The sequence below is a fragment of the Nerophis ophidion genome, linkage group LG12 (assembly GCF_033978795.1).
Source record: "Nerophis ophidion isolate RoL-2023_Sa linkage group LG12, RoL_Noph_v1.0, whole genome shotgun sequence".
NCBI classification, from domain to species: Eukaryota; Metazoa; Chordata; class Actinopteri; order Syngnathiformes; family Syngnathidae; genus Nerophis; species Nerophis ophidion.
This window is the reverse complement of record NC_084622.1, coordinates 61,945,738-61,966,945: the sequence shown is the minus strand read 5'-3', so window position 1 is coordinate 61,966,945 and position 21,208 is coordinate 61,945,738. Positions and strand designations below refer to the sequence as shown.

Here is a 21,208-nt window from a genome sequence, read left to right as displayed (position 1 = left end):
AGCACAACATGCAATTTAATAAATGTTGAACATTTTGAAGGGCAGTTTTTTTTTTCTTCCAATTGGGAAAAACTGTGTCAAGTGGTTTGTTTTGTTGTCTTTTTGTTGCCAATTGCATCTGTATGCATTTTTAATGCTCCACACATTGTACTTTATACCTTTTGATGGAATGTTGAGCCTTAATAATAATCCCAATATTAGAAGCACAACTTGCAATTTAATAAAATGTTGAACATTTTGAAGGGCAGTTTTTTTCTTCCAATTGGGAAAAACTGTCTCAAATGGTTGTTTTTGTTGTCTTTTTGTTGCCAATTGCATTTTAATGCATTTTTCAATGCCTCCACACAATGTACTTCATAGCTTTTGATGGAATTTTGAACCTTAATAATAATCCAAATATTAGAAGCAAAACTTGCAATTTAATAAATGTTGAACATTTTGAAGGGCAGTTTTTTTTCTTCCAATTGGGAAAAACTGTGTCAAGTGGTTTGTTTTGTTGTCTTTTTGTTGCCAATTGCATTTGTATGCATTTTTCAATGCTTCCACATTTTGAACTTCATGCCTTTTAATGGAATTTTGAGCCTTAATAACAATCCATTTAATGCTTTTTAATGACCTGCAGAAACCCTGGGTGCACTTCTGCTTGTTGACATCAGGCCATCGTTCTCCATTAATTAATTGTCTCTGTCCACAGAGGGACTTGGACTTCACCTTTGAGCTGGATTTCAAAGGACAACTGTGCGAGGCAGCTATAGCCCACGACTACAAGATGCGCTAGATTTTGCGGGAAGGGAATGGGACTCCCCTGGAGAAGAGGAACCCTTACAGACCACACCTAGAAAACAGACTCCAAATGACACGGAAGGTTGAAAAGCTAATCTGAGGTGGCCTCTCTGACATCTCGCTGTAAGACAGGAAGCCTTTGGTGCAGACTGTTAAACAACCCTGAATGTAACACTGAAATAGAAACATTTCCAACTTGCTGAAAGTTAGTGATTCTTGCTGTAGGTGTAAGTGAAATGGAGTGACGTACCCGTGTTTTTTGTTCAGTTCATAATTATATGGCCCTCATATTCGTCTTTTAGTAATACTGTTGGTGAAATGTTGGTTCTACGGATAGCGAGTTGTGTCAATTTATGCTCAGTGATGTTAGAATTTGCGTCCGAGCACCACGGCCAAGGACATACTTGTTGCAGGTACTGTACTGTATGTACAGCAGGTCTACTCATGTGTGCGTTACGTTAAAGATAATTTGTTGTAAATAGTTGTCGTGCTGATTCTGTGTGTGATGAATGGTGTTAAAGGCAGATCTCCATAGTAGTGTGCTCTTCAGTATGTTGTCCGTTTGAGCCGGTGGTGTTTGACCTGCCTTTAAAATTGGTACACATGTATAATCTGACGAGATCTAATACAAGAACTTTATTAAAAACTTAAACCTTCTAAACCACCGGGAAAAATTAGGGCTGTCCTCGGCCATTGGTTTTCATAGTCCAATATGATTTGTCAGCTCAGTCGATTATGGGCAAAACATTTGTGTTTGTATGTTAGCAAAGAACAAAGCCAATGGGGATCCCTACAAATAAAATCTCATTAGCGACTTGTTCCACCTCAACAAGGCTGAAACGGCAGAAGTTGGATAGTTTGGGGTCGGCTTCGGCACACCCACTGTACCTAAGAGGCCTCGGGTACTCAACTCACCTCCTGTCAGAATCCAAATCAAATTGTCGTTTATTCCTAGAAAGACAACCATAGAAACTACAATATTAATAATAACCTAAGTACAATACATCCCTGCAAATTCGCAATTCAGCATTATTTTTCATTTACACTCTAGTCAGAATAGGCACTTTTCTTTCCCCCGCAGAAAACACATTTAGATCCTCTTAATATTGCTACAAAATTTAAGGAGAATGTCAAATTAGCAGAAAGGTTTGGAGGAGGAGGATTGAGCCGTGTGTCAAAAATAGGATTTTGTATAAGCAAACTGATTACTGGCTGAGTTTCGCTTTTAATGGCTGGCCACTGAACATAACCCTGCGATTGGCTGGGATATACCGTTGTTATATTTAGACATATAGAGGCATTTTTTTATTATAGTTCTTGTATTTGATCTCATAACGAGGAGGCTTTATTCCGTGCTTGATGCCTTTACCTAAGATCCCAAGTGTTCCTGATACAACTTCCGCAATGCTGCATCTACAATTGCTTTAATCTGTAAACACTTTGCTTTGTGTTTTCATACGCTTTAGTCAGCCATGTCAAACCTGTTAAGAGTGACAGTAATGGAAATGCGAACCCCCCCCCACCCCCCAAACAACAATTTAGTGACACTTAACTGTACGCTTTTGCTCTATAAATATGCTTTTAAGTTATTTGGGAAGGTAACCCAGCAGGCACAAGACATGTTCTTGAAAACTGACTTTGAAATAACGTTGCAAAATTGTTGTGTTTGTAAATTTAGACAACATTGATGCAATAATAATAATAGATTTTATTTGTAAAAAAAAACCACTCTACGTTGAGCAAACAACCTCAAAGTGCCACAGTGTAAAAAAAATAGTAATAATAATAAAAATAAATAAAATATAAAACTAGAAATAGCCCAATAGCTAGAACCAGCAAGCATATCTATTTTTTGTTTTTGTTTTTTTTTAAAAAGAAGGGTTTTTTAAGCCTTTTGTATAAGCATCCACAGTCTGAGGTGCCCTCATGTGGTCAGGGAGAGCGTTCCTCAAACTGGGAGCAGCGGAGCAATACGCCCGGTCTCCCATACTTCGTAGCTTTGTCCTTGGAGGTTGGAGTGGAGATGTCGTGTGGAGGATTTGGGGGTGAGCAGTTCTTTGAGGTAGACGGGGGTATTTTCATGGAGGCACTGGAGAGTTAGTAGGGAGATTTTGAATTCAATCCTGAGTGGAACAGGAAGCCAGTGAAGGGATTTGAGAGTCGGTTTCCAAGTTGTTGGTTACGTTGGTCTACGATGAATTAACGTAGTCAAAAAGCATGTTGTTTCAACGTTATGTTTGAGTTGCTCAACGTCAATTCAACAAGTTCTCAACGTTGTTTTAAGGTCTTGTGCCTGCTGGGAATGATTAGGATGTTCTATCCGAGGAGGTTTTAAATGATTTTAAAGCCTCAACAAGGTGTGGTGTCGATTAAACACACCCTTTATAAAGCATGCGACTAATATTAATAATTATTGAGCAAATACCTGCTTTCTCAAAGGAATTCGCTTTTTAATCAGATGTATTTTCAGAGTTTTCTGGCATCTACAAATATTATAGGAACATTGTATACATTGTTAGAAGTCATATCTTAACTTTTTTCATTGATTTCAAGGAACATTTGTATTTATTTCTTTACAATTTTGCAATGTGACATACAGAAATGTTTTTATTCTTTTCATGTGTATTATAACTTTTGATTTGAAATAAATACTATGTTTCATAATTTGTAACGACACCTTGAAAAAGGAATAAACTGCAACGTGTACAACCATCCACTGGGCATTGGTATCAAATAACTGTAGTTATACAACAATATGAACAAGCAAGACTTTATTTTTGTTACACTAATTAAATATCTACTTTGTACATTAAAGTGATGTGCAGGACAGTGACGGTAGTAACCCAACAATAGCGAGTGAAGAACAAACTTCAACATCCCATACAAATGACACAACTTACCGTACTTGGCTTTACATAATAAAAAGATGTACTGTTGTGTGTATCACATACTTGGTAAGGAGATTAGGTGCATCTGATATAAATATGTTTTCTTTACAAATCAACCCAATTTGACCATAAGAAAAAAATATTTTCCTTCTGACCAAATAATCCATGTGAACATAGCGAACAAACATGAGGAAGAAGCCAAAAAAATGAATTATTATACAACAAAATAGACACAAAGTAAATGCTATTTTTTTCAGGACAGCATTTTGACGAACCCAGTGAATTATATGCTTATATGAATTCATGCTAAAACAATGTGACCTTAAAATACAGAAAAGTGACCTCAAGACAAAATGACAATAATTGATTTTACAAATATGATGTCCAACACATTGTGTGTACTGAAAAACCAATCAAACCTCCTCGAAATCATTACAAAAATACATTACATAGTTAAAAGCTTGCATGTGATAGATAAAAGTTTACTTTTGGAAACCTTTAAAAATATCAAAATCAACCAGTATTTCATCTAGTTATTTTACATCATCGTCTGATGACGTAACATTTCTGAGAAATAATTGGATTAATTATAGTGTAATCAAATCTATGGTGCGCGTGCGTGTATGAGCGCCCTATAGAAACAGGTGTGTTGACAAAACAATAATGACACATTGTGTGTGTGTGTGTGTTATCTGTTAGCAGCAGGATTTCTTCTTCTCCAGAGAGCTGCTTACTAGTCGAACAGTTTTCTCTTTCTCTCGGTCCTCTTGATCTTTTAGGATCCTGACAGACACAAAGCAAGAATTCAGAAAGTACAGAATATATACTGATGTCTTTATTGGACGATGTTTTCTCGACATGTTTGGACAACGGCTTCATTAGCTCCCTGTTATGTTTTGACTAAGGGGAAGTGATGGCAAACAGACACCAGAGAGTTTTTATTGTTCAATAATTTATTATATATATGTATAAATAAATAAATCTTCAGCTCTCGCTGGATCGGTTCGCAGCCGAGTGTGAAGCGACCGGAATGAGAATCAGCACCTCCAAGTCCGAGTCCATGGTTCTCGCCCGGAAAAGGGTGGAATGCCATCTCCGGGTTGGGGAGGAGACCCTGCCCCAAGTGGAGGAGTTCAAGTACCTAGGAGTCTTGTTCACAAGTGAGGGAAGAGTGGATCGTGAGATCGACGGGCGGATCGGTGCGGCGTCTTCAGTAATGCGGACGTTGTACCGATCCGTTGTGGTGAAGAAGGAGCTGAGCCGGAAGGCAAAGCTCTCAATTTACCGGTCGATCTACGTTCCCATCCTCACCTATGGTCATGAGCTTTGGGTCATGACCGAAAGGATAAGATCACGGGTATAAGCGGCCGAAATGAGTTTCCTCCGCCGGGTGGCGGGGCTCTCCCTTAGAGATAGGGTGAGAAGCTCTGCCATCCGGGAGGAACTCAAAGTAAAGCCGCTGCTCCTCCACATCGAGAGGAGCCAGATGAGGTGGTTTGGGCATCTGGTCAGGATGCCACCCGAACGCCTCCCTAGGGAGGTTTTTAGGGCACGTCCAACCGGTAGGAGGCCACGGGGAAGACCCAGGACGCGTTGGGAAGACTATGTCTCCCGGCTGGCCTGGGAACGCCTCGGGATCCCCCGGGAAGAGCTGGACAAAGTGGCTGGGGAGAGGGAAGTCTGGGTTTCCCTTCTTAGGCTGTTGCCCCCGCGACCCGACCTCGGATAAGCGGAAGATGATGGATGGATGGATGTATAAATATATATAGTAAATATATCTAGTAAGAATAATAAACAATACTAACTAATAAACTAAGGAAATGAAGTGTGACGAAAATCCAAGAGTGTGTATGGTGTAACACTATGTGTAGAATTTAACTAAAGTGTGTGTTACAAAAGTGTTGAACGAGATACAAGGAAGTCTAGTGGGCAGGTAGGTGATCAGGGGCGAGCGAGGAGTCGAGGAACGAGGGAGTCAGTCAGAGTAAGACGAGCAGCTCACTTTACAGGCGACAGAGGGTAGGTACACGATGAAAACTAAGTTCCCGCGCCAATCCTTGGGTCCACTGGTCCTTTATTTAACTCGCCCAGTCACAGGTGTGCAGATTGTCTGATCGTCTGCAGGCATTTAGTTGCCACTCCCAGCGTGGACAGTGGCGTGTCCGAACGCGCTGTCAGCGGAACCCGCAGAGGAGGGAGACGCAGACTGCGCGTGCACCGTAACATTCCCAGTCTGCATCAACCCTGATTAGACTTTAAATCCCGTAGAAAATAATTTGTCATATTGCATTCTTGTTTTGCCGTACATTAAATGTCGCAGGAGTAATAAAACCATGAATTCATATAAAGCAAAACATTTTATTTCTCAATACTTATAATAGCGGTATAGGAGTTCAGTAGGATGGCAGCATGACTCAAGCAGTGCTTTGCTTATGGACTTTGAAACTTGATGACACCAGCAAACTACAGAAGCAAGTTATCCCTTTGGAGGCCCACTTCCCTGGGAGTCGCAAGGATCCCCACATGCTACCGTGGAGTGGCGATAATTATAAGTACCCTTATTGGGTCAGGAAAAAACACAGAGGCTATTTCATCCCTACAAGCCTGTTTCGCATGTTTCCCTGCTTTTCAGGGGATTTTATTCAATTTTAGTCAATAAAATCTAAAATGTTATTAAATTTTCCATCCATCCATCACACTCACATTCACACACTAGGGCCAGTTTAGTGTTGCCAATCAACCTATTCCCAGGTGGATGTCTTTGGCGGTGGGAGGAAGCCGGAGTACTCGGAGGGAACCCACGCAGTCACGGGGAGAACATGCAAATTCCACACAGAAAGATCCCGAGCCTGGGATTAAACTCAGGACTACTCAGGACCTTTGTATTGTGAGGCATATGCACTAACCGTGAATTTTATTCAATAAAATCCCCTGAAGACCAGGGAAACCTGCAAAACAGGCTTGTAGGGATGAAATAGCCTCTGTGTTTTTTCCTGACCGTATATTCCACTCTATCCCGGTATTGAACACTGTATAACCACAGTAACCTTCCATCAGTCCATGTTCTACCTCTTGTAACCTGAATATTTATTTATATATATAATTATTATTATTATCATCCGGACAATAAATGCTGGCTTTTTTTAAATATTTAATAAATGCTTACTTATAATTGTATTGTACAGTAGTCACACCATGAATATATATATAACTTTGATAGTCTATATTTGTTTTTAATGGCCAGATTGCGTGGCTGTACATATAGTATACATCCATGATGAATTGACTATTAAGAATATTGAATCAATTTTATTCAGACTCCTTTAGATGTTTGTTTTTTGCAATTCCTGGTCTTATCTGACAGCTTTGGCGACTAACAGGAAAGCATGATCACTCATAATTATGAGTCATAATGTCATCTACCCGCCTCCACTGCCACAATTGACTTGTGCTTCTAAGGAAAACACGGTTGGAAACTGAACCCAAACTGCCTTCACAGAAGTCAGTCAGGTCAACCACTAGAAAATAGAATTCAATACATAGCCATACTGACCTATTTCAAGCTCACACAATCATTGATGGCATGTCTACAAAGCGATCTAGTTGCCATTCATTCAACATTACAATCTCCAATACCTTATTTGGCAGTATGGGGCAAAACTCTTCAATCCTACATCGTATATCTTCTTTTGTCCGTAGCCCATTGGCAACATTTAAATTTGGCCCTGAGAGGCAAAATGTTTGTGCACCACTGTATGGAGGGTCAAATAGGACAAAATGAAATAAATAAGTCAGTGAATTAATACTTAAATGCGTCAATAATCAAGTATATTTGGAAATAAATACATACATGTGTAATAAATGTGTACATTATTTATTTAATATATTACATGACTTATTGACTTAATTATTTATTTAAATATTAAGTTATTTCACAATTAAAATATTTCATGATTTATTAATTTTATAATTTGATTTTGTATTAGTTTATTTCAAGATTTTAACAACTATTTCATAATTACACTTTTGATTTCATAATTTTATTATTTATTAATTATTTCATGATAAAAATGATTTCATCCATCCATCCATTTTCTACCGCTTATTCCCTTTCGGGGTCGCGGAGGGCGCTGGCGCCTATCTCAGCTACAATCGGGCTTTATATTAATTATTTCACTTTTTTTTTTTCATTGATAATTTTATGAACCTGTGTGTCAGCGCTCCGTAAATTGTTTTATCCTTCAAAATCTAAATTGTGGTATAAAAAACAAAAATGTATTCATGAAATAATTAAACAAATCATTAATTATATAATTGAATGTAATTTTACATGAAATTATATAATGATGCATTAAACACATGTATTTGATTCCAATTATAATTAAGGACACATTAAGAATTTTTTTAAATATCAATCTAATTTTGTCCCATTTGACAAAAGTGTCACTAACACAAGTTAGAGTAAGATACTTGTCTCCCCCTTTGCACCTTGCAGTTGCACCCACTCCTCATCCATTCCATAATTTTAGCAGACACATTGATTACATGAGCACTTTGATACAGTAAGGTTGTTGTGCGAAAGGCAGGCTTTGCATTAACAGTCCCATATACAAAAAACTACTCGATATCATCTCCGTAATATCGCTAAAATTTGTTCCATTTTTTTCCACTAGCGATGCTGAGATCATTATTCAAGCTTTCATTACATCTTGTTTTGATTACTGTGATGTATCATTTTCGGGTCGCCCAATGTCTAGCATTAAGAGATAACAGTTGGTACAAAATGTGGCTGCTAGACTTTTGACAAGAACAGGAAAGTTTGATCACATTACGCCTGTACTGGCTCACCTGCACTGGCTTCCTGTGCACTTAAGATGTGACTTTAAGGTTTTACTACTTACGTATAAAATACTACACGGTCTAGCTCCAGCCTATCTTGCTGATTGTATTGTACCATATGTCCCGGCAAGAAATTTGCGTTTAAAGAACTCCGTATTAGTGATTCCCAGAGCCCAAAAAAAGACTGCGGGCTACAGAGCGTTTTTTATTTGGGTTCTAGTACTCTGGAATGACCTCCCGGTAATAGTTTGAGATGTTACCTAGGTAGACGCATTTAAGTCTCACCTTAAAACTCATTTGTATACTTTAGCCCAGTGGTTGTCACCCTTTTTTCAGTGATGTACCCCCTGTGAAATTTGTTTTAATTCAAGTACCCCCTAATCAGAGCAAAGCATTCTTGGTTGAAAAAAGGAGATAAAGAAGTAAAATACAGCACTATGTCATCAGTTTCTGATTTATTAAATTGTATAACAGTGCAAAATATTGCTCATTTGTAGTGGTCTTTCATAAACTATTTGGAAAGAAAAATAGAAAAATAACTAAAAAGTTGTTGAAAAATAAACAAGTGATTCAATTATAAATAAAGATTTCTCCACATAGAAGTAATCATCAACTTAAAGTGCCCTCTTTGGGGATTGTAATAGAGATCCATCTGGATTCATCAACTTAATACTTAACACTTATTCACAAAAAAAGAAATCTTTAACAACAATATTTATGGAACATGTCCACAAAAAATCTAGCTGTCAACACTGAATATTGCATTGTTGTATTTGTTTTTTTCACAGTTTATGAACTTACATTCATATTTTGTTGAAGTGTTATTCAATAAATATATGTATAAGGGATTTTTGAATTGTTGCTATTTTTAGAAGATTTTTTTAAAAATCTCACCTACCCCTTGGCATACCTTCAAGTACCCCCAGGGGTACGCGTACCCCCATTTGAGAACCACTGCTCTAGCCTTTAAATAAACCTCCCTTTTAGACCAGTTGATCTGCCGTTTCTTTTCTTTCTTCTCCTTACCCTGATGTGGGATCTGAACCGAGGACGTTGTTGTGGCTTGTGCAGCCCTTTGAGACACTTGTGATTTAGGGCTATATAAATAAACATGGGTTGATGATTGAAATATGTATTGTATTGTGACATTGGAAACCAACATTTACTTTACTGACCCAAAATTTCATGAACTACATACAAGTCAAAATTTGTAAACTGTATAGAACAAAGTTTTACTTTATTTTGCTGTTGCAAGAACTGACCCAACATCAAATGGATAGATTTTGCTCACCTGGCCAGATGAAACATGGCCTCCGTTACATTATGTCCTGAGCGTGCGCTGCACTCAAAGAAAGTCATCTGACAGTCCTGCAAATACACATATGTACAAGTTGGAGTAAATCCACGCACACATGAGCAAACATGCAAACTCCAGAGAGAAGTCCGAAATGGGATTCAAACCCAGAACCACATGCCCAACAGTTCTGCAAATGGGTCCCATTGCCCTGTATGTACACTATAGAACTTAAAGGCCTACTGAAACCCACTACTAGCGACCACGCAGTCTGATAGTTTATGTATCAATGATGAAATATTAACATTGCAACACATGCCAATACGGCCTTTTTAGTTTACTAAATTGCAATTTTAAATTTCCCGCGAGGTATCCCGTTGAAAACGTCACGGAATGATGACGCTGATGTTGACGCGTGCTTGTGTCGTTATTGGTTGGAGCGGACATTTCAGCCCAGCACCACTCACGGCTAAAGTCGTCGCTTTTCATCGCTTAATTACACAGTATTTTCGACATCTGTGTTGCTGAATCTTTTGCAATTTGGTCAATTAATAATGGAGACGTCAAAGAAGAATCCTGTTGGTGGAAAGCGGTGGATTGCAGCTGCCTTCAGCAACCGAAACACAGCCGGTGTTTCTTTGTTTGTTGTGAAGCTTTGACACAAAGCGGACAAGCGAACATGTTTCTTTACCACATGTCAACCAATTGTGATATTAACTCTGCTCTTACCGGAGACTTCAGCGGATTATGCGACCTCCTCCTGCAGCTGTCAAAAAGGCAGCTGTGATCTTGGCTCCTCCAGACTTTCAGGTATGACTTAATAATCTCACTAAAACACTATTAACACAATAAGCAGATAAGGGATTTTCCAGAATTATCCTAGTAAATGGGTCTAATAACATCTGAATCGCTCCCACTGCCGCCGCCTTTTCTTTCTTTTTCTTTTTAGTGCTTCTCTCTAACTTTCCTCATCCACGTATCTTTCATCCTCGCTCAAATTAATGGGGAAATCGTCGCTTTCTCGGCCCGAATTGCTCCTGCTGCTGGTGGCTATGATTATAAACAATGTGAGGATGTCAGGAGCCCTACAACCCTTGACGTCACGCGCACATCGTCTGCTACTTCCGGTACAGGCAAGACTTTTTTTATTAGCGACCAAAAGTTGCGAACTTTATCGTCGATGTTCTCTACTAAATCCTTTCAGCAAAAATATCGCGAAATTATCAAGTATGACACATAAAATTGACCTGCTATCCCCGTTTCAAAAAGAAAATCTCATTTCAGTAGGCCTTTAAGTTGATGACAACACACCTCAGCGAGCCTTTCACCCACTGATTTCTGAACTCGTCTTTCAATCTGTAAGTCAGTTTTGTTTCCCAACAACATTACAGCGATGCTGTCCCCAGCTCCTTCCTAAAAATCGGAAGAGAAAGTCATGCTGGATTAAAACGTCTGCATGTTGAACATTTATTCTTTGAGTAGGTTTAATGAGGGCAAATCCGAGTCAGCATTACCTTGACACTTGTCAGCCAGTGTCTGACTTCTGTGAAGCTCTGCTCAACTGTTATGTCGTACATCACAACCACACCATCAGCCTTGCGGAAAAATTGCTTGGTTATGCTTCGATACCTGACCGCGGAGAAGAAAAGGACAAAGATTTTAAAATAGTGCATTTCTAAAAGAGAAACATCTCATTCAATCCAATTTTAATGATATAGCACATTTAAAAAAACAATACAAGTTTCACAAAAAGCTGCACAGGAGTTCAAAAAAGTATAGAATAAGTATAAAATTTAAGAGAACCAATTGTAAAATAAACATTTAACTAAAAAGAGAATAAATGTATACAATACATACAATAAGAGGAAAATAGACTAAAATCACACAACTGTCATGATGGTTAAAAATCCAAGGAGTAGTAAAGAAGGAGCAGTCTGAAAAGTAAGAGGGATATTGTTCCAAAGTTTTGGAAACACAGCAGAAAATGCACGATCCCTCTGGATTTAAAACAGTATTTTTGGGACAGGAAGAAGAAACTGATCAGCAGGCGTATATTTTTAAAAGGGTCAAATATTAATTTTGTGGCGCTAATCCTCACGGTGGCAGAGGGGTTAGTGCATCTGCCTCACAATACGAAGGTCCTGCAGTCCTGGGTTCAAATCCAGGCTCGGGATCTTTCTGTGTGGAGTTTGCATGTTCTCCCCGTGAATGCGTGGGTTCCCTCCGGGTACTCCGGCTTCCTCCCACTTCTAAAGACATGCACCTGGGGATAGGTTGATTGGCAACACTAAATAGTCCCTAGTGTGTGAATGTGAGTGTGAATGTTGTCTGTCTATCTGTGTTGGCCCTGCGATGAGGTGGCGACTTGTCCAGGGTGTACCCCGCCTTCCGCCCGATTGTAGCTGAGATAGGCGCCAGCGCCCCCCGCGACCCCGAAAGGGAATAAGCGGTAGAAAATGGATGGATGCATGGATAATCCGTAAAGAGATTTAAGAACAAACAATACATTTTTTAAATTAATTCTAAAATGAACTGGGAGCCAATGACAGGATACTAAAATAGGGGTAATGTGCTCATGATTTTTAGTGCCAGTTAAAAGGCGAGCAGCAGGATTTTGGACAAGCTGCAATCGAGTGGTTGAGTTGCAATAGTCCAAACGTGATTCAATGAAAGCATGAATTACCAGCATAAAGTAGTTAAAAGATGAAACTGATTTAATTTTTGCTATAAGTCTCTGATGATAAAAACTGGATCGAGTTATTCTGCAGTTCCAATTAAAAATCCTTGTCAAACTTCAAACTTAAAACAACAATTTGTGACCGGGAGTTTAAAATAAGGCTTAAGATCTAGGTTCCTCCGATGAGCATTGCGTTCTACCTTTAAATCAAAGGATTGCTGTCTTGTTCTCATTTAAGTTTAGAACACTTACCTCCAACCATGCTCTTATGTCAAGACAATTTAAAAGTGATTTTGCACTCCTGCATATCATCAGCATAAAGACAACACGACACATAACATTTTTTTTTTATGTGTTGAATGGGCAGGATGTACTTTGAAAACAGGATTGGTCCTAGAATCGAGCTTTGAGAAACACTACAGGAGTACGGAGCCCAGGCTGAAGCTGAATCATCAGTTTAAATCTTAAAAAGTTCTGTGTGTCAGATATGACCTGAACCATTTCAAGGGTGTGCTTCTTAAATCCACTCATTGTTCCAAGCGACTAATCTACAAAGTCAAATGCAGCAATTACATCTAAAAAAAAAAAAATGGCAGAATCGCCAGACTCAGTGGATATTAAATGGTAGTTACAAAACATTAAAAGTGCTATGACAGGCTCTAAAACTGGACCAAAAAACATCAAGATAAGACAGTAATAAGACAGTAAAATTTTTGAAATAAAAAGAAGGTTCAAAATGGGTCTAAAATTTGATTCGCTAGAGCAGGGGTCAGCAACCCGCGGCTCCGAAGCCGCTTGCGGCTCTTTGACCACTCTGATGTGGCTCAGCCGCCTACGGTAGATTTCCAATTTTAATGTCTCTATCAGAAATCTCGAGGGCATTCATATTTCGATTTTCACCCAGACATCAACTTTGACGGCGTGCCGCGATGACAATGCCTCGAACACCCTTTTTACATGTCATCGCGCCAGGATTTACATCGTGATATTTGCGTCCCGACCGTCCGGTCACATTTTGGATGTGATCTCTATCCGAACGCATGTGCAACTGCAAGGCATACTTGTTCAACAGCCATACGGGTCACACTGAGGGTTGTGATATAAACAACTTTGACACTCTTACTAATATGCGCCACACTGTGAACCCACACCAAAGAAGAATGACAAACACATTTCAGGAGAACATCCGCCCTATAACACAACATAAACACGACAGAACAAATACCCAGAAACCCATGTACTCTTTTGGGCTCCATTATAAACTTAGCTACCACCAACCCAACCCCGCCCACCTCAACCGAAGCACGGAGGGGTGGGGGTTTGGGGTTTTGGTTGGTGGTAGCTGGGTGTATAATGGAGCCCGGAAGAGTCAGGATACATGAGATTCTGGGTATTTGTTCTGTCGTGTTGTAGTGCAGATGTTCTCCTGAAATGTGTCTGTCATTCTTGTTTGGTGTGGGTTCACAGTGTGGCGCATATTAGTAAGAGTGCTAAAGTTGTTTAAACAGCCCCCCTCAGTGTAACCTGTATTGCTGTTGAATAAGGATGCCTTGCAGTCTCTTACGTGTGTCTGCAATAGCCTCGTCAAAAAATTATTTGGGCTGGCAAGGTATTTGTACAAGCTGTAGAGGGCGGTAGTGACATCATTGTACGCCCTTATTATTGTTCATCGGGTTAACACCAGCGTATATCCGAGAGAATAATCACTCTGAAATCCGGGAGTCTCCCGGGAGAATTGGGACAGTTGGCAGGTGTCAAGCGGCATTCATATAAAACTCGCGGGCCGTCCTAATATTACATTTTCATGTTAAGGTGCGGGCCGCGTGTCTGAGACCCCTGGTTTATTCATAGCAAAAAGATTTAAAAAACTCTGTATGCAGTATTATTTCATTATAAATTTCAAAAGAGTTATGTGGCTCCCATTGTTTTCTTTACTTTGTGATTGGGTCAAAATGGCTCTTTGAGTGGTAAAGGTTGCCGACCCCTGCGCTAGAGGGATCCAAGTTTGGTTTCTTTGGCAGAGGTTCCACAGCAGCTTCAGTCCCTGAAGCAAGACTGCTGTTTATTATTTCCTGGACGCGGTGGGCGACGACATCCCGGACGTCTTTGAACAGACAAGGTGGCATTAAGTCAGTGGAAAATGCTGCAGGTTTGAGCTGTGATAAAATGTTGTTGAGCGAGGACAGAGACAGCACAGATAGATGCTCAAAGGTGAATGGACAGGTGACAGAAATAGAATGTTCAAAAGATGGGAGACAAATATTTGCCTCATTTGTGTCAACTTTATCAGTAAAACAGTTGAAACATTTTCCACAGACCTCTAGTGAAGCTTCCAAGCATATGGATTGGGGAACACTTAAAAAAAGAATCAATTGTATTGAATAAAACATGTGAGTTGTTGAAATTACTTGTAATGAAAAATGCTTGTTCTTTTCTACCCTCAGAAGGTTCTGATACTCTTTCCAGGAGTCTTTTAAGATAGCAAAGGAAACATGAAGCTTATCCTTCTTTGATTTACGCTCTGCCTGTCTGCACTGATGCCTGGCCTCTCTTATCACATCATTTAAACATGGCTTTAGAGCGCATGGATTTAAAAGGAGCATTAGAATCAAGAATGTGACAACAAGTTGATCAAATCTTTTGCGTTTAAAGAGAGAGGAAGGCAGGGTGTCCAAGGCGGAATTAAAAAGGCAAAAGGAGAGCTCAGCAGCAGTGAATGCTTTAATTACGCGGCGCGGAGGCGCACGTTTATTCCACGTGACAAGGCGAGTAGAATTCAAACAACACAGGTATATGGTCATAGAGCATTACATATTTATACTTTAAGTATATATCAAGATTATGTGCTATTACAAAATCCAAAGAGTGGCCTTGTTCTTGTGTGGGACCGGCAATATGTTGCACAAAAAAACTAAATGCTCAGCAAAATGTAGTTGAATTTTGAATTGAATTATGTTTATATAGCGCTTTTCTCTAGTGACTCAAAGCGCTTTACATAGTGAAACCCAATATCTAAGTTGCATATAAACCGATGTGGGTGGCACTGGGAGCAGGTGGGTAAGTGTCTTGCCCAAGGACACAACGGTAGTGAATCGGATGGCAGAAGCTGGGATCGAACCTGGAACCCTCAAGATGCTGGCACGGCCACTCTACCAACCGAACTATACCGCCCCATTATTATCCATTCATCCATTTTCTACCGCTTATTCCCTTTTGGGGTTGCGGGGGGCGCTGGCCCCTATCTCAGCTACAATCGGGCGGAAGGCAGAGTACACCTCGGACAAGTCGCCACCTCATCGCAGGGCCAACACAGATAGACAACATTCACACTCACATTCACACACTAGGGCCAATATTAAATTATGATAATAAAACTAGCTTTTTTTTGTACAGTACATCAGTAACAGCACTTTTTAGCCTCGGAGGACTTTGATATAAAAAAGCAGGGCAGCCTCATTTTTTATTATTTTTTATTTAAAACGTTAACTTCAATACCAAACTACATGAAAAAATTACTGAGGGTAAGGAAATTCAAATCTGTGACTAATTAATGTTACCTTTCTTGTCCTGCTGTATCCCAGATCTGCAGCGCCACCTGGCTGTTGTCGACTATTATAGCCTTCACACTGTAGTCTATACCTGCACACATTAGCATCAAGTTTTAACTGATTGATTGATTGCGACGTTTATTGACGTCTTAAAGAATCGAATCCATGAAATGCTTTAAAAAGGCAAATGGATGGCACAAAAAGCCAAAAGGCTTGTTTCCGTTGTGGTCCATTAAATATTCATCACATTTGATACATTCAATAATAAAAGATATACAACCTTTAACATGTGTATAAAAAATTACGTAAACACATTGATAAATTATGTACATACACACAGTATACATGTCAGGTGATTTAAAAAACAATATATACAAAAAATAGGGGGGACGGGGTATATACATTATGTACATGATTATGCACATGTTGACTCCATTTTCTACAGCTTGTCCCTTGAGAAAATATATATACCGTATTTTTCGAACTATAAGTTGCAGTTTTTTTTCATAGTTTGGCCGGAGGTGCGACTTATACTCAGGAGCGCCTTATGTGTGAAATTATTAACAAATTACCGTAAAATATCAAATAATATTATTTAGCTCATTCACGTAAGAGATAGACGTATAAGATTTCATGGGATTTAGTGATTAGGAGTGACAGATAGTTTGGTAAAGGTATAGCATGTTCTATATGTTCTAGTTATTTGAATGACTCTTACCATAATATGTTAGGTTAACATAGCAGTTGGTCATTTATGCCTCATATAACGTACACTTATTCAGCCTGTTGTTCACTATTCTTTATTTATTTTAAATTGCCTTTCAAATGTCTATTCTTGGTGTTGGGTTTTATCAAATAAATTTCCCCCAAAAATGTGACTTATACTCCAGTGCGACTTATATATGTTTTTTTTTCCTTCTTTATTATGCATTTTCGGCAGGTGCAACTTATACTCCGCAAAATACGGTACACTGTGATGAGGTGGCAACTTGTCCTGGGTGTACTCCGCCTTCCGCCTCCAGCACCCCCCGCGACCCCGAACAGGACAAGCGGTAGAAAATGGATGGACGGATATACACTATAACCACATATAAACCTGTTTGACGCTTCAGAAAGTTGCCTGAGATCAATTTTTGTTCAGATCAGGTGCCATGATTTTATGGCAGTTTTAAAATTTAGTAAGGAAGTTCGAATTTTAAGGTGCGTTCCACTATAGTAGAATGCATTTTTTCCCATGAGAGTCTTGATTTTGGGGGGGACGAGGTCTGGGGAACTCCCTCTCGTGTAGTACCTGTGAGCATCACTTACTCTGGTGAAATAGTTCGACAGGTACTCGGGAACAGTTTCTCTGAGTATTTTGAATACCAACCACATTGCGATTTGGTGTACCGTATTTTTCGGATTATAAGTCGCTCCGGAGTATACGTCGCACCGGACGAAAATGCATAATGAAGAAGGAAAAAAAAACATATATAAGTCGCCTTTTTGGGGGGAAATGTATTTGATAAAACCCAACACCAAGAATAGACATTTGAAAGGCAATTTAAAATAAATAAAGAATAGTGAACAACAGGCTGAATAAGTGTACGTTATATGAGGCATAAATGACCAACTGCTATGTTAACCTAACATATTATGGTAAGAGTCATTCAAATAACTTTAACATATAGAACATGCTAAACGTTTACCAAACAATGTCACTCCTAATCCATAAATCCCATGAAATCTTCTTCCTCGATGTCGCTTCTAAACAACTCTGCCAACTCCAAAGATATGCGCCGCTTCCTCTTTTTGTTTTCTGCTGCATATTTCACTACGTCCAGCTTGTAATCTGCACCACCTTTTCGGTGCCATTTTTGTTCAGCCCTTCTCAGTTTTTATAAGTTATCGCCAACCATGAAATCATCCATTTTAATAGCTACAGCAGTAGCATATAGCATTTAGCATTCCATGACCCACAATGCACTTCTGCCATGACCCTCCCCCCGCCGAATTCTTATTGGTTGATAAGCGTGTGACGATTACTGACGTGTGTGTGACGATTGCTGACATTTTGTTCGTCTCTTCCGCGAATTAGGTAAGTAATAGTATTTGATATTTTAGGGCAGGGGTCGGGAACCTTTTTGGCTGAGAGAGCTATGAAAGCCACATATTTTAAAATGTATTCCCTTGAGAGCCGTATAATATTTTTAACACTGAATACAACTGTCAGGTTCAAACACTGATGCCATCTATTAAACAGACAAGAAGCAAGGAATTAAACAGAGACTGGATTCAGTTTAGCTCAACGAGGAGAAATGCGTAGACCTGTACCCTTGTACAGTGTCGTCCCAGGCTCTGACAAGAGAATTCTACGCCTCCTCTTTTATTTGGACTTTCCCTGATTACAACAACTAAATGTGTGCATCTGTCACGGCGGGGGGGTCACAGCTTGCTGCAGCGTCGTTCTTCCAGGAAGGCAGACGGACAACTCGGGACATGGCGTTTAGGTAAAAACTTGATTTAACTGTGACTAAAAAGGTACAAACAAAAAGCGCTCACTGCGGAGGCACAACTTGGCTAAAGAAACAAAACTAACACTTTAACATAAACTATGAACATAACGCAAAAAAGACTTACTGTGACTAGAAAAGAACAGCATGAACTTTGGCATGAAACAAGAACAGAGCATGGAACGAACACAATGACGCCAGGACGACCAACAGAAAATGACAGGCTTAAATAGTGATGTGGTGATTGAAAACAGGTGCGTGAGTTCAAATGAATCAGGTGCGTGAGTCGTGAGGACAGGTGAACTGATTGGTAGTCATGGTAACAAAGCAAACAAGGGAGTGCGAAAACGGGAAACAATGGAGTCTTAAGCAAAACAGAACATAACTAAACAAAACACGATCACAAGACATGACAGCATCTCTTATTCTTATTAAAAACATTGTTTTTCTGAAGGTAACCAATAATAAATAAAATACTTTTGACCATTAATGCGACTTCTTGAACAGGTGCGATAGAAACGGATGGATGTATTAAAATGCATGAGAGTGTTTTATATTTTGAACGTTATTTTTAACACTGCGATTACCAGCGGAAGTACTCTGGAATGCCCTCCCGGTAACAGTTCGCGATGCCACCTCAGTAGAAGCATTTAAGTCTCACCTTAAAACTCATTTGTATACTCTAGCCTTTAAATAGACTCCCTTTTTAGACCAGTTGATCTGCCGTTTCTTTTCTTTTTCTTCTATGTCCCACTCTCCCGTGTGGAGGGGGTCCGGTCCGATCCGGTGGCCATGTACTGCTCGCCTGTGTATCGGCTGGGGACATCTCTGCGCTGCTGGTCCGCCTACGCTTGGGATGGTTTCCTGCTGGCTCCTCTGTGAACGGGACTCTCGCTGCTGTGTCTTGGATCCTCTTTGGACTGGACTCTCGCGACTGTGTTGTATCCATTGTGGATTGAACTTTCACAGTATCATGTTAGACCCGCTCGACATCCATTGCTTTCCTCCTCTCCAAGGTTCTCATAGTCATCATTGTCACCGACGTCCCATTGGGTCATTATTGTCACCAATGTCTCACTGGGTGTGAGTTTTCCTTGCCCTTATGTGGGCCTACCGAGGATGTCGTGGTGGTTTGTGCAGCCCTTTGAGACACTAGTGATTTAGGGCTATATAAGTAAACATTGATTGATTGATTGATTACTTATCGTGTTAAGCAACATCAGATAATATTTATCTGAGAGCCAGGTGCAGTCATCAAAAGAGCCACATCTGGCTCGAGAGCCATAGGTTCCCTACCCCTGTTTTAGGGTAATGTGTTAATAATTTCATACATAAGTCGCTCCGGAGTATGTCGCACCCCTTGCCAAACTATGAAAAAAACTGCAACTTACAGTCCGAAAAATACGGTACTCTTTCCTCAACTCTAAACCATCCCAATTTGGTAAAGTGGGTTTAAGTTAGGTGAGTCTTAACCTTGCTACTTTTCATGGTTAAAAGGAAACGCAACAACAAATATAAGTAATTACAAACACATTTGATGCGTAAATCGATGAGCTGATAATAGCACCAAGATGCATGTGAAATTATACATACCAACAGTAGCAGAGGTGTCAGGGTGAAAGCAGTCGTCACAAAACCGTCGCAGGAGGGAGGTCTTTCCGACACTGGAGTTCCCCACCAGGACAATCTTGAAGAGGCGGTCAGGCGATGATGGTTCACGTTCCTCCTCCGTACGGAAAAAAACATGCATTAAATGAAGGAGTGAAGGGAGGCAATCAAACAAAGATGGGCTTACAAGTATGCTAGTATCCTGGCCAACGGGTTGACACCTCAAAGACGTTGCAATCTGACTTGTTTCTCCAATTCCTTCTGACCACTGCGGCTGAGCAGAAGATGGGTAAATATCGCTCATCACCAAGTCTATAGAGTCCTCCTGGTCGGTTGATTCCTCTCCTTCAGTAAATGGTTCAAGAGGCGATTGGGGCTGCAGCAAGTGCGGCAGGTGGTCCTCCTCAATGGAGATGATCCTCTGAAGGGAACCTCTGATTATCTCTGGGCAAGACGGTAGGTAAGTGTATGTCCCAACATTAGGTAAAGACTTTGGCTGGAATCTTGTTCTCATACAATTGTTTGGTTTCTGTAGACAAAACAGGAGTCATCACCTTCATTGTTTTTTTCCACCTTTGAGGCTGCAGTGAAAAACACTTGCGAAAAATGTTCAAATGCAACACAAACCTGAAAGACACTGTCTTTTTCGTCCCGAAAAACTTTGTCCATTTCCCTGCAAGAAAGAAAATACATTGAAAAGGGTGCAAGTGTTGCAATCCAACATTTAGGGATTATTTGCATTTTGGGTGAAACTTCAGGATGATAGGAAAAAACATTAGATCTTTAAGTGGACCAAATTGGACCTTTTCTCGACTTTTGAATGCACAGGTCCAACTGTGGAGTGGAGTGCCATCTCCGGGTTGGGGAGGAGACCCTGCCCCAAGTGGAGGAGTTCAAGTACCTAGGAGTCTTGTTCACGAGTGGGGGAAGAGTGGATCGTGAGATCGACAGGCGGATCGGTGCGGCGTCTTCAGTAATGCGGACGTTATATCGATCCGTTGTGGTGAAGAAGGAGCTGAGCCGGAAGGCAAAGCTCTCAATTTACCGGTCGATCTACGTTCCCATCCTCACCTATGGTC

At 40.1% G+C, this 21,208-nt stretch overlaps 2 protein-coding genes across 6 annotated transcripts in view; one reads left to right on the top strand and one right to left on the bottom strand.

Moving 5' to 3' along the window:
• The window catches only part of LOC133563672 (protein arginine N-methyltransferase 8-B-like), a 108,446-nt gene extending 104,961 nt beyond the window's left edge, over positions 1 to 3,485 (top strand). Inside the window, exon 10 of the mRNA XM_061917942.1 lies at positions 695 to 3,485. Coding sequence (XP_061773926.1) covers positions 695 to 778 — 84 coding nt within the window. The 3' untranslated portion in view covers positions 779 to 3,485. The remainder of the gene's footprint in view (positions 1 to 694) is intronic.
• Positions 3,486 to 3,539: 54 nt separating this feature from the next.
• The window catches only part of LOC133563671 (EF-hand calcium-binding domain-containing protein 4B-like), a 49,053-nt gene continuing 31,384 nt past the window's right edge, over positions 3,540 to 21,208 (bottom strand). For 4 of the 5 annotated variants that reach the window (XM_061917938.1, XM_061917937.1, XM_061917939.1 and 1 more), the window contains 8 exons: positions 20,757 to 20,802; positions 20,317 to 20,658; positions 20,115 to 20,247; positions 16,039 to 16,120; positions 11,319 to 11,433; positions 11,116 to 11,217; positions 9,802 to 9,878; positions 3,540 to 4,454 (listed from right to left, as the gene is read on the bottom strand). In XM_061917938.1, the coding sequence (XP_061773922.1) occupies positions 4,367 to 4,454; positions 9,802 to 9,878; positions 11,116 to 11,217; positions 11,319 to 11,433; positions 16,039 to 16,120; positions 20,115 to 20,247; positions 20,317 to 20,658; positions 20,757 to 20,802 (985 nt within the window). In that variant the 3' untranslated portion in view covers positions 3,540 to 4,366. The remainder of the gene's footprint in view (positions 4,455 to 9,801; positions 9,879 to 11,115; positions 11,218 to 11,318; positions 11,434 to 16,038; positions 16,121 to 20,114; positions 20,248 to 20,316; positions 20,659 to 20,756; positions 20,803 to 21,208) is intronic. The other variant, XM_061917941.1, reaches the window with a different exon arrangement.